At 47.2% G+C, this 13362-nt stretch overlaps 2 protein-coding genes across 2 annotated transcripts in view; one reads left to right on the top strand and one right to left on the bottom strand.

Moving 5' to 3' along the window:
• Positions 1–13362, bottom strand: part of LOC149440459 (uncharacterized) — a 200408-nt gene that overhangs the window by 85950 nt on the left and 101096 nt on the right. The gene's annotated exons all lie outside the window — the stretch shown is intronic.
• LOC149440466 (uncharacterized) lies at positions 1492–8416 on the top strand. Its single transcript, XM_089658508.1, has 8 exons — positions 1492–1665; positions 3174–3347; positions 4241–4360; positions 4634–4768; positions 4855–4978; positions 5095–5294; positions 5384–5504; positions 5779–8416. Exons 1-8 carry the CDS (start codon positions 1492–1494, stop codon positions 6612–6614), a joined length of 1884 nt encoding a protein of 627 aa, XP_089514634.1. The 3' UTR covers positions 6615–8416.

Raw genomic sequence — 13362 nt, 5'->3', positions numbered from 1 at the left:
ATAGTTGGGCTCCTGAACATCTAGAGATAGTGGATAAACATAGTAGGGCTCCTGAACACCCCAGAGATGGAGGATAATCATAGTAGGGCTCCTGAACTCCCAGAGATGGAGGATGATCATAGTAGAGCTCCTGAACATCCTCAGAGATGGAGGATGATCATAGTAGAGCTCCTGAACATCCTCAGAGATGGAGGATAATTATAGAACAGCTTCCAAACACTGAGACATGCAGAATGATCATAGTAGGGCTCCTGAGCACCCCAGAGATGGAGGATGCTCATAGTAGTGCTCCTGAACACCCCAGAGATGGAGGATGATCATAGTAGGCCTGCTGAACATCCAGCAATAGGGGACTAACATAGCAGGGCTCCTGAACACCCCAGAGATGGAGGATGATCATAAAAGGGCTCCTGAACTCCCAGAGATGAAGGATGATCATAGTAGGGCTCCTGAACTCCCAGAGATGGAGGACAATCATAGTTGGGCTCCTGAACTCCCATAGATGCAGGACAATCATAGTTGGGCTCCTGAACATCTAGAGATAGTGGATAAACATAGTAGGGCTCCTGAACACCCCAGAGATGGAGGATAATCATAGTAGGGCTCCTGAACTCCCAGAGATGGAGGATGATCATAGTAGGGCTCCTGAACATCCTCAGAGATGGAGGATAATTATAGAAAAGCTTCCAAACACTGAGACATGCAGAATGATCATAGTAGGGCTCCTGAGCACCCCAGAGATGGAGGATGCTCATAGTAGTGCTCCTGAACACCCCAGAGATGGAGGATGATCATAGTAGGCCTGCTGAACATCCAGCGATAGGGGACTAACATAGCAGGGCTCCTGAACACCCCAGAGATGGAGGATACTCATAGTTGGGCTCCTGAACACCCCAGAGATGGAGGATGATTATAGAAGGGCTCCTGAACACCAAGAGATGAAGGACAATCATAGTAGGGCTCCTGAACTTCCAGAGATGAAGGATGATCATAGTAGGGCTCCTGAACTCCCAGAGATGGAGGACAATCATAGTTGGGCTCCTGAACATCTAGAGATAGTGGATAAACATAGTAGGGCTCCTGAACACCCCAGAGATGGAGGATAATCATAGTAGGGCTCCTGAACTCCCAGAGATGGAGGATGATCATAGTAGGGCTCCTGAACATCCTCAGAGATGGAGGATAATTATAGTACAGCTTCCAAACACTGAGACATGCAGAATGATCATAGTAGGGCTCCTGAGCACCCCAGAGATGGATGATGCTCATAGTAGTGCTCCTGAACACCCCAGAGATGGAGGATGATCATAGTAGGGCTGCTGAACATCCAGCGATAGGGGATAAACATAGCAAGGCTCCAGAGCACCCCAGAGATGAAGGATACTCATAGTAGGGCTCCTGAACTTCCAGAGATGGAGGACAATCATAGTTGGCTCCTGAACATCCAGAGATAGTAGATAAACAAAGTAGGGCTCTTGAACATCCTCAGAGATGAAGGATAATTATAGTAGGGCTCCTGAACTCCCAGAGATCAAAGATGATCATAGTAGGGCTCCTGAACTCCCAGAGATGGAGGATAGTCATAGCTGGGCTTCTGAACATCCAGAGATAGTGGATAAACATAGTAGGGCTCCTGAACATCCTCAGAGATGGAGGATAATTATGGTACGGCTTAAAAACACTGAGACATGGCGAATGATCACAGTAGGGCTTCTGAACACCCCAGAGATAAAGGATAATCATAGTAGGGCTCCTAAACACCCCAGATATGGAGGATAATCATACTAGGGTACCTGAACTCCCCAGAAATGAAGGATAATCATAGTAGGGCTCCAGAACACCCCAGAGATGGAGGATAATCATACTAGGGCACCTGAATTTCCCAGAGATGGAGAATGATTATAGTAGGGCTCCAGAACACCCCAGAGTTGGAGGATGATCATAGTAGGGCTCCTGAAATCCAGAGATAGATGATAAACATAGCAGGGCTCCAGAACACCCCAGAGATGGAAGATGATCATAGTAGGGCTCCAGAACCCCCCAGAGATGGAAGATAATCAATCATAGTAAATACTGGAAATACTATTCAAAAGAAACGGGGATGCACACAACCCATGTCGCATGGATTAAGCGCATCCCCGTTTTTTTTTTTTTTGACGAGACCAAGACAACATTAAAGAACAACATCAGCAAACATATTTAACCTCTATGTTGGACACATGGCAGCCACGGTAGACATAACTGAGGTGAGCTCTCTGAGGATCATTAATTACTTTCTAATTTGTTTCTTGTGAACGAGTTAGGGATGCTATGGACCCCTTACTCATTCACATATGGAGGAGGCAAACATCTGGGGGCTCCTTTAGTTTGCTAAAGCTTCCAAATTCCAACAAACCCCCTTGACTGCAAACCCAAGCCACCACCGGGCCAATGCTGTGGAGAAGAGGCCGTTGTCCTCATCAACATGAGGAGAAGGTTCTTTGCTACAGGTTCCACCATAGCATGGTACCCTCCCCATGTTAAGGGCATATGGCCTGGTATGGTTTGAAGGATGAGCGCATGCCAGCCAAGTTGTATGTTCAGATAAGGGTTTGCTGTGGATTTTGGGGACCCCACACATTTTTTCTTTTTTTTTTTATGAGATTCCCCATAAAATCCATAGCAGATCCAAAGTTTTCTTGTTTTTTTAAGTGTGGATCCCCCTTGAAATTTATACCAGACCTGCAGAAGGACCCCAAGGAGTGTTTTTTTTTACACTATCCCCGCCTCTTTGTTCACATTTTTCTGTCACCTGGGATTCCCAGCAACTCCCTAACAACCAAGAACCCTAAGTGAGAAGCTGTAACCTTGGTAATAATATTGGTAACCTGCATTACAGAAAGAGGTTTGGCTTGGCCAAACACCCATGGAGTTCAGCCCTTTGTTGAAACTCCCGAATTGTGGAATTTGGTACGAACACGGGCTCTGACCAAACTGAGAGCTCATGCCTAATGGGAAGAAGGGTGAGGGCTGTATGGCAACAAATGGTCTTGTCTTGGCCTTGGTACGGGCAGGCAGTTTGTTTTGTGAAACAGTCCTCTTCCTTCCTTCATAGCTGAGCTCCTCCAAGCTCCTTCTTAATTTGTTCGCCCATGAAAAGATTCTCCAACTGCAGTTCCTCTTGGTTTCCCCAGGTGCCAATCTCACTTATGTCAAGGGAAGGCTCCTACAAAGTCTCTATCATCCAGACAGGAAATGATGTCAGGTACAGGCAGGAAGTGATGTCAGATATAAATATTGGGTTCCAGGCAAAAGGTGAGTTGGGAGGAAGTAGATTGGAGATATTGCTGGAACTGGCCGCAGAGGAGGTAATAAGTGATGGGTGGACATGTATATATTTATAAATGTACATTAACCCCTTTAGACTCCCCTTTGGGGCCACATTTTTGTGTTTAGATATTTCCTTTAAATAACTTTAAACTTTTGTACTCTGAGTGCAAGTCATATGCAATTCTTCGGGAGGGCAGGTGGGGCTTTCGTTTTGGAAAAAGAAGACATACAGATAAAGTCTAGGGAAAAAAGAGGGGGAAAACATTTTACAAAAATCTAAATTTCCAGTAATTTTTTCCAATCCTAATTGTTACACAATTTTGTACGACTGCAGATATTCACTCCAAAATTGTACTTGGAAAACTCGTTGGCTCCTAATTAGGGTTGAAGCCAAATCCAAAGTCCATCTTCCACTATTGGGAAAGGTGTTTGTCTCTATCATTGTCATGTCACCTGGGCGTAGCTGAATGTAAAGGATCTGTTTGAGTAATGACAGGTTCTCGTGTATCCAGGTCATGGTACATCTAGTAGGAACTGGTCACATTCAATTGGACTTGTTTTGTATAGCTGAAGACCTTTTGTAGCTAATTCAAACCACTCCTTCAGGCTAAGCCCATGTGTCTGTGAAGGTTCTTGTGTATCCAGGTCATGGTACATCTAGTAGTAGTCAGCGACATTCATCTGGACTTGTTTAGCAATGTTGAAGATGTTTCATAGGTTCTTCAAGTCTCTTCTTTAGGCCATGTCCCTGTGTCTGTGAGGGTTCTCTTGTATTCATGTCATGGTATGTCTAGCAGAAGTTGGTCACATTCAACTGGACTTGCTCTGTAATGTTGAAGATGTTTTGCAGTTTCTGCAAGCCACTTCTTCAAACTAAGACCATGTATCTGTGAAGGTTCTCATTTACCCTTAGCTTGTTATCCTTTCACAGAGAGGAGCATTCTCCATAGATCACATGAGCACCTCAAAGAGGATGGAGGAGGACCGAAGTCAGATGACTAAGAGGATATTAAACCTCACCCTGGAGATCATCTGCCTGCTGACCGGAGAGGTGAGGAGGATTCTGGGAGGTCACATGACATCACTCTCATCTCTATTAATAAAACACAGACCTGACCGGAGAGGTGAGGAGGATTCTGGGAGGTCACATGACATCACTCCTATCTCTATTAATAAAACACAGACCTGACTGGAAAGGTGAGGAGGATTCTAGGAGGTCACATGACATCACTCCTATCTCTATTAATAAAACACAGACCTGATAGGAGAGGTGAGGGGGATTCTGGGTAGGACATATAACATCACTGTTGCCTTTTCTTTGCAGAGTTTTCTTCCTCTAAAGGATGAAGACCAACTAACCTTCACCATGCCTCCGCCTCGATTCTTGATACTTAAGAGAAACAATGAGAAGAAGATTCTCAAGGTCATCAAGAATATGATGGAGCTGCTGACAGGAGAGGTGAGCGGTGCTGGGAATTCTGGGACATTCTCCAGTAACAGACAAGGGATGTGTCTGGATGGTGACTGTATCATTGTGTGTGTCAGGTTCCTATAAGGTGTCAGGATGTCACTGTCTATTTCTCCATGGAGGAGTGGGAGTATTTAGAAGGACACAAGGACCTCTACAAGGACGTCATGATGGAGGATCAGCTGCTCCTCACATCACCGGGTAAGAGGAGATTTTATTGGAAAGGAGAGGGCAGTACGGAGGCTCCACCTAGATCCCCCATCATCTGATAAACACATAGAAACAATGGATTCAGTCAATGTGTGTGTTTCCTACAGATGGATCCAGTCATGGGAACCCACCAGAAAGATGTCCCCATCCTCTGTATTCCCGGGATTCCACACAGGAAGGTCACACCATCCCTCATCATCATCAGGTAGATGGATCCAGTCATGGGAACCCACCAGAGAGATGTCCCCGTCCTCTGTATTCCCGGGATTCCACACAGGAAGATCACACTTATGCTCAACATTATCAGGTCAACTTCTTGGTCAAAAAAAGCGACTCACCACCTCTACAACACTTTTATTTTTACAGATGTTGCTTTCTGTCATTCTATTGGTTTAGAGTGAAGAACAGGTCAATGTTAAAGTTGAGGTTAAGGAGGAAGAAGAAGAGCAGCCAACAGAGAAGGATACGGTGAAGGTGACAATCAAAGAGGAGGACACTCCTACAGAGATCCACACAGGTAGTCATGAACGTTGAGCACAATGGTTCTGTTGTTTAGTAAGGATACTACTTCATTATTGGTTCAGTAATAGAAATTGAATAATGGGGGTGCGGAATCTTGGGGCTTTAAGTTGGTTTCCTCTGAAGCCATGGCTGAAGGAACACCTAAGGGGCCTTCACTTTTATGGGAAGAGCAACTTGACCATAGGGTCAGCAATCAATGTCTGGTCTGGGTTAGCTTGAAGCCAACCTTTTCATCTACAAAGAATATTTTTGATCTCATTTTTATTCAGGACATGAAATGGTTCCCTCAGAAGATCTTCAAAGTTCATCTCCCCATTGTGATAGTAGAGGTGAAGGCGATGCAGAAGATCCACAGAGAGAAAACGTTGAGGCCAGACCACCAGATCCCTCCAACAAAGGGGACTCCAACGCTGGATACGAAGAGGATAATTTATACTCCTGCCCCGATTGCGGGAAATGGTTTTGTCTGAAGTCCCGTCTCAACGCCCACATGAGATACCACATGACAGAGAAGCCCTATCCTTGCTCCGTGTGTGGGAAGGGCTATCTATCGAAAGCTCAGTTGGTCGATCACCAGAGAGTTCACACCGGAGAGAAACCTTTCTCTTGCTCAGAGTGCGGGAAGAGTTTCTCCTTTAAGGGTAACCTTGTCGAGCATCAGAGACGTCACTTAGGGGAGTCCCACACTTGTTCCGTGTGCGGGAAAAGTTTTTTACTAAGGACCTATCTTGTCAGACACCTGAGATTTCACACGGGCGAGAAGCTCCATTCATGTTCCGAGTGCGGGAAATGTTTTGTCCGTAAATCAGAACTGGTCGTGCATGAGAGATACCACACGGGAGAGAAGCCGTATTCCTGCCCGGAGTGCGGAAAACGTTTTGTACGCAAGTGTCACCTCGGTGTACATCTGAGGTATCACACGGGAGAGAAGCCGCACTCGTGTCCTCAGTGCGGAAAGGGTTTCACGCGCAAGTCAGACCTCGTTGCACATGAAAAAACTCACAAAGTTGAGAAGCCAGTTTCTTGCCTAGTGTGCGGGAAATTTTTTACTCGGAAGGTCATGCTCGCAAGACATCGGAGAACTCACATGGCTAAAAAGACGTAAATAACATATTGTTAGGCGCCTGGGGAATCCACGCGGGTGATTGGCCTGGTCATAGTGTGGGAAACGTTTTTGAATAACAGTTAAGTTCATTAAATAGGTGCTGAGAAAAATATCAAAACTGACTTTGCTGAACTTTGCTAAAATTGCTCATTGCCTGGCTGTTATGCCAACTCACCAAGCTGCTCATTCACCTGGCTCCACCTTGGATCCACTATTGCAGCTCCCTCCTCATTGGCTTATCTCTGAACAGACCACTCCCCCTTCAGTCTATCATGAATGGTGATGCCAGACTCCTCTACCTTACCAGCTGCCCAGTGTCCTCCACCCCTCTCTGACAATCCCTTCACTGGCCTCCGCTCAGTGTCCTCCACCCCTTTGCCAATCCCTCCACTGTCCTCCGCTCAGTGTCCTCCACCCCTCTCTGCCAATCCCTCCACTGGCCTCCGCTCATGGTCCTCCACCCCTCTGCCAATCCCTCCACTGTCCTACTTTTCAGGGTCCTCCACCCCTCTCTTCCAATCTCTCCACTGGCCTCCATTCAGTGTGCTCCACCCCTCTCTAACCTTCCCTCCACTGTCCTACTTTCAGGGTCCTCCACCCCTCTCTGCCAATCCCTTCACTGGCCTCCGCTCAGTGTCCTCCACCTTTCTCTGTCAATCCCTCCACTCAGTGTCCTCCACCCCTCTCTGTCAGTCCCTCCACTGGCATCCATTCAGTGTCTTCCATCCCTCTGCTAATCCCTCCACTGGCTTCCATTCAGTGTCCTCCACCCTTCTCTGCCAATCCCTCCACTGACCTCCATTCAGTGTCCTCCACTCCTCTCTGCCAATCCCTCCACTGACCTCCATTCACTGTCATCCACCCCCCTCTTCTAATCCTTCCGCTGGCCAATGTTTGGTGGCCTCCACCCCTCTCTGCCAATCCCTCCACTGGCCTCCGCTCAGTGTCCTCCACCCCTCTGCCAATCCCTCCACTGTCCTACTTTTCAGGGTCCTCCACCCCTCTGCCAATCCCTCCACTGTCCTACTTTTCAGGGTCCTCCACCCCTCTCTGCCAATCCCTCCACTGTCCTACTTTTCAGGGTCCTCCACCCCTCTCTGCCTTCCAATCAACCAATGAATCAAATTCATAACGCCAACAACAACACATAAAACCATCCACAACTCTGCTCCCAGCTACATCACTAAACGCATCTCAAAATAGTAAACAAACCATCCTCTGTACTCCTCTCAAGGCCTCCTGCACTATAGCCCCCTTATCACCTCCTCCCACACTCACTTCCAGGACTTCTCTAGAACCTCTCTCATCCTTTGGAACTCCCTACCCCAATGTGTGCAGCTATCTCCAGCTCTGTCCACTTTTAGGTGATTCCTGATACCTCTGCAGGGAACCTATCCCGCCGCCACCTAACTGTAATTTGACTTTCTCCATCAACTCATTGATCATCTTCTCTCATGCTCACCTCCATGACTTCTCCAGAACCTCTCCTATCCTCTGGAACTCCCTGCCCCAATCTGTCTAGCTATCTTCTATTATATCCACCTTTGGGTGATCCCTGATAATGCACCTCTGCAGGGAAACCTACTGACTGGAATTTGACTTTCTCCATCAATTCACACTTATCACCTTTTGTATCATATGCCCCTCCTTTTTTAGATTGTAAGCTCTCATGAGCAGGTCTTGCTAACCCTCTTGTATTGGATTGGATTGTAACTACTGTCTCCCTTTATATTGTAAAGCGCCTTTTAAGCTGTTGGCGCTCTATAAATCTTGTACAATAATAACTCTCATTGAAGACCTCACATTGTTGGTCAACTCTTGTCCTGAGTGAGGGGTGTAATGAAGGGGAAAATGCAACCCCACCTAGTGCTCATGGAGCAATGGTAGACTCTCATTGTTGCAGTGGGGAGAAAAGCTCTCAGATTTGGAAACTCTGCCAAAATCTCTTTTAACCGGGTATAGAACCACCAAACGGAAGTACTTTGGATCTCAACCTAGTAGACTTGGTGGAAAGCACTTAAAAAGTATTCGGGGTTCGACAACTCCCCAAAAGAAGGCAAAATGAGAGGTTTGCTGGCTGCCACACACCTCACTTGCCCATGTAGTAGACCGGTAGAAGCAGCCTCAGCTCAGCCAATTAAGGACATGCCTCCAATGCGTTTTGCCCAACCTCCAGGGCTTAATCATGACCTGGAGCTCAGTCCATCAAGGAGGTGGCCTTGATGGACTGAGCTGAGGCTGCTTCTATCTGTCTACCACATGGCTGAGTGAGGTGTACGGCCTCTCCTTTTGCATGCATCCCTTGGGTCTGGACAAAAATCCATCCCCTGCCTACACCCTCACTGTTTCAGAGGCATCAATCCCACAGCCTGAGCGGGGATCCCCCAAGCAATAATCTAGGGTCACAACTCCCCAACAGAAATGTATTAGTTTCCTGTATTCTGATACTGCCCCTCTTCATTCCAGAGAATTGTGAAATGTATATTATTCATTGGTAGGTCACACATACGTCAGCTGAGTAGAGTCTGCAAAGAAGTATAAAACCTTACATCCTTGGAAATGTTATGCCAAAAAAATCCTTACGCCAGCTTTGCCCAACCTTTTTACCCTCAAAGAACCCTTAATCAAATTTTGAAGTCTCTTGGAACCCCTACTAAAACCAATTCATTGGGGGGGATGAAAAACAGCTTATATATTGTTGGCCAGTCGAAAGAATGCCACCCCTAGAGTGGTGGCCAGAATGCCACCCTTAAAGAGACCTACAAAAATCATTGGTATCTTGCAGCTGACTCTGCCAATTGGCATTTACTGTAGAACACAGATGTCAAGCACAAGGCCCGCGGGCCAAATCTGGCCCTCCAGGCCATTTCATGTGGCCCTTGCACCTCTCCTGCAGGTACCCCCTTGTTTTTGCCCCCCACCTTGTCTCAGCAGTCGGTAGCAGAGAGGAGAATAGAACTCCTCTGCCAAATCCTTCACCACTCAGTGCAGCTGCAGCACCTCCTCATCTCTGCCACCCCTAGTCTCAGTATTCGGCAGACTCTGGTAACTGATTCCACTCCTCTGGTCCTCCTCCAGACCCTGCACTTTCTGCTTTCCAGCTCTGCCTCCAAAGGGGGTGCACGGTGAAGTTAGAGAGGGTGTGGGATTCTTGACATCTTATATAATGGGGGGTTGGGTGCTCTGGACATCTAGTCTTTCAGATACAACCGGCCATCTGAGGGCAATCAGAATGCTGATATGGCCTGCAAAAAAATGGAGTTTGAGACCCCTGCTGTAGAACAACCATCAAATTGGAAGTCCATTAGCCACAGCTTAAGGAACCCCTAGCAACCTCTAGAGCAGCGGTGTCAAACTGGCAGCCCTCCACCTGTTGCGAAACTACAAGTCCCATCATGCCTCTACCTTTGGGAGCCATGCTTGTAACTGTCAATCTTGCAATGCCTCATGGGACTTGTAGTTTGGCAACAGCTGGAGAGCCACCAGTTTGACACCCGTGCTCTAGAGGAAACCTAGGGTTCCACAGAACCATGTTTGCCTTACACTGTAGATGCTGGTCAACTTCAAGTCATTTCAGCTTTGTAAAATGTTTCCTCTAGATAGGTGGCACAGTGAAATAAAGAGCTTCACTGGTGCCATTTTTTGGTATCCAGCAATGCAGATGTGGTCAATCCCCAACACAGATAGGTGCACAGTGAAATAAAGACCTTCATTGGTGCCATTCATTGGTGCCATTCCTTGGTGTCCAGCAATGCAGATGTGGCCAATCCCCAACAGTCCACCTGACATCATAGCTACAGCCTCCTCTTCTGCATCCCGAGAAAACTCCACCACTGGACAGCCGAAAGGAGGGGACGGTTGGGACTGGCTTTTATTTTGGTTTTTTGGATGGAAGTAACACTTGGGTTGGTGCATTTGCTGGGAGAGAGCACAAATTACCATCAGAGGGTAAGAGAGAGATGACCAGGACTGCAGCATCACGTGTTCATGGCTTTAGGTGAGTAAAAAGGGCATTTTTTGCAATTCAGGTGATCAGTTAGAGGGGGGCATGGGGCTAAGGTGGAATTTATAGTATTCAACATTCTTTAGGACTCCACTGAGCCTCTGCATGACAAATATTGGTGGAGGCAACAGATCCATGTACATGAATTTTTGGGCAAGCAATGTGAGGGGAGGAGTACTGTGACCAGAGACCCTATCACCACTGCAGATGTCACACAAATAGTGTAGCGTGGAAGGGATACACTATATTGCCAAAAGTATTGGGATACCCCTCCACACCATGATAGGTTGCCACCTGTGCAGACTGCTTCTACAAACATTGCTGAAAGAATGGGTCGCTCTCAGGAGCTCAGTGACTCCAAGCGTGGTCCCGTGATAGGTGGCCACCTGGGCAATAAGTCCATCTGTGACATTTCCTGACTACTAAATATTCCACGCTCAACTGTTAGTGGGATTATAACAAAGTGGAAGCAACTGGGAACAACAGCAACTCAGCTACCAAGTGGTAGGCCACGTCACATGACAGGGTGGGGTCAGCGCATGCTTAAGCGCACAGTGCACAGAAGTCGCCAACTGTCTGCAGAGTCAATAGCTAAAGACCTCCAAACTTGGTATGGCCTTCAGATGAGCACAACAACAGTGCGTAGAGAGCTTCATGGAATGGGTTTCTATGGCCGAGTAGCTGCATCCAAGCCTTCCATCACCAAGTGCAATACAAAGCGTCGGATGCCGTGGTGTAAAGCACGCCACCACTGGGCTCTAGAGCAGTGGAGACATGTTCTCTGGTGACCAATCGCGCTTCTCTGTCTGGCAATCCGATGGACGTGTCTGGGTTTGGTGGTTGCCAGGAGAATGGTACTTGCCTGACTTCATTGTGCTAAGTGTAAAGGTTGGTGGAGGGGGGATTATGGTGTGGGGTTGTTTTTCAGGGGTCGGGCTTGGCCCCCTAGTTCCAGTGAATGGAATTTTTATGGTGTTAGCACATACCAAGACATTTTGGACAACTTTGTGGGAAGAGTTTGGGGATGGCCCCTTCCTGTTCCAACATGACTGCGCACCAGTGCACAAAGCAAGGTCCATAAAAACACGGAGGAGCCAGTTTGGGGTGGAGGAACGTGACTGTCCTGACCTCAACCCCATAGAACACCTTTGGGATGAATTAAAGCGGAGACTGCGAGCCAGGCCTCCTCCCCCGACATCAGTGCCTGACCTGACAAATGTACTTCTGGAAGAATGGTCAATTCAAAGAAACCCTGCTAAAATGATTTGAGAGTCAGTGGGAAGAATGTCCCTTATATTGGGGGTCAGAGGGAAGAATGTCCCTTATATTGGTGGTCAGTGGGAAGAATGTCCCTTACATTGGGGGTCATTGAGAAGAATGTCCCTTACATTGGGGGTCAGTGAGAAGAATGTCCCTTACATTGGGGGTCAGTGGGAAGAATGTCCCTTACATTGGGGGTCAGTGGGAAGAATGTCCCTTACATTGGGGTCAGTGGGAAGAATGTTCCTTACATTGGGGGTCAGTGAAAAGAATGCTCCTTACATTGGTGGTCAGTGGGAAAAATGTTCCTTACATTGGGGGTCAGTGGGAATAATGTCCCTTACATTGGTGGTCAGTGAGAGGAATGTCCCTTACATTGGGGGTCAGTGAGAAGAATGTCCCTTACATTGGGGGTCAGAGGGAAGAATGTCCCTTACATTGAGGGGTCAGTGGGAAGAATGTCCCATACATTGGGGGTCATTGGGAAGAATGTCCCTTACATTGGGGGTCAGTGGGAAGAATGTCCCTTACATTGGGGGTCAGTGGGAAGAATGTCCCTTACATTGGTGGTCAGTGGGAAAAATGTTCCTTACATTGGGGGTCAGTGGGAAGAATGTCCCTTACATTGGTGATCAGTGGGAAGAATGTCCCTTACATTGGAGGTCAGTGGGAAGAATGTCCCTTACATTGGTGGTCAGTGGGAAGAATGTCCCTTACATTGGAGGTCAGTGGGAAGAATGTCCCTTACATTGGAGGTCAGTGGGAAGAATGTCCAGTTGAACAAAGGCCCCCTTTACAGTGGTACAGAATACCAGATTTAAAGATGGCTAAAAGATCATTGGTGTCATGCAGTTGGCTCCGCCCAATGTCGCTGGACTTGAACCTATATCTTACCTCATGAGTTGCCTACCATCCTCTATTAATCCACAGTTTGATACAAAATAACCACAAGATATACTGTTACCAGACCTCCACAAATCTGAGACTATGTAGGTGCCACCATAAAGGAGGTCTATTAGCTACAGGACACCCTAGCAATGTCTGAAGGAACCCGAGGGTTTCACGGAATTAGGGTTGAGAAGGACTTATCCAGTAGAAGGGAACCCATAAAGGAGATCCACATCTTCATTAACAATCTGGTACTCTGACCAGGGGCGGACTGACAACTCATGGGGCCCCCCGGGCAATAGGGGATCATGGGGCCCCTGTGTCCTCACACACACTCAAACCACACCCAAAAAAGCCTATGAAAGGTACCAAAGGCAGTGCCTGAGTGCTCGAATGGTCAGTCTGCCCCTGACACATTCAACTGCCGCTCATTTGGTAGTAAGGGGGTAAAATTTAGCAAAAGAACCTTGGACACAACATTGCTTGGCCCTTGAAGAACGGGATACACCCCGAAAGCTTATGCTGAATATTTGGATGTTAGTGTGAATAAAAAAGTAGTGCTGAATTGATTTTTTTATAGTAATTTTTTTAGTAATT

Source organism: Staurois parvus, unplaced genomic scaffold (assembly GCF_062004578.1).
Source record: "Staurois parvus isolate SC_StPar_1 unplaced genomic scaffold, SC_StPar_1.0 ptg001079l, whole genome shotgun sequence".
In the NCBI taxonomy this organism is placed as follows: domain Eukaryota; kingdom Metazoa; phylum Chordata; class Amphibia; order Anura; family Ranidae; genus Staurois; species Staurois parvus.
Note: the sequence above shows the minus strand (reverse complement) of the source record. Positions and strands in the feature narration are given on the sequence as shown.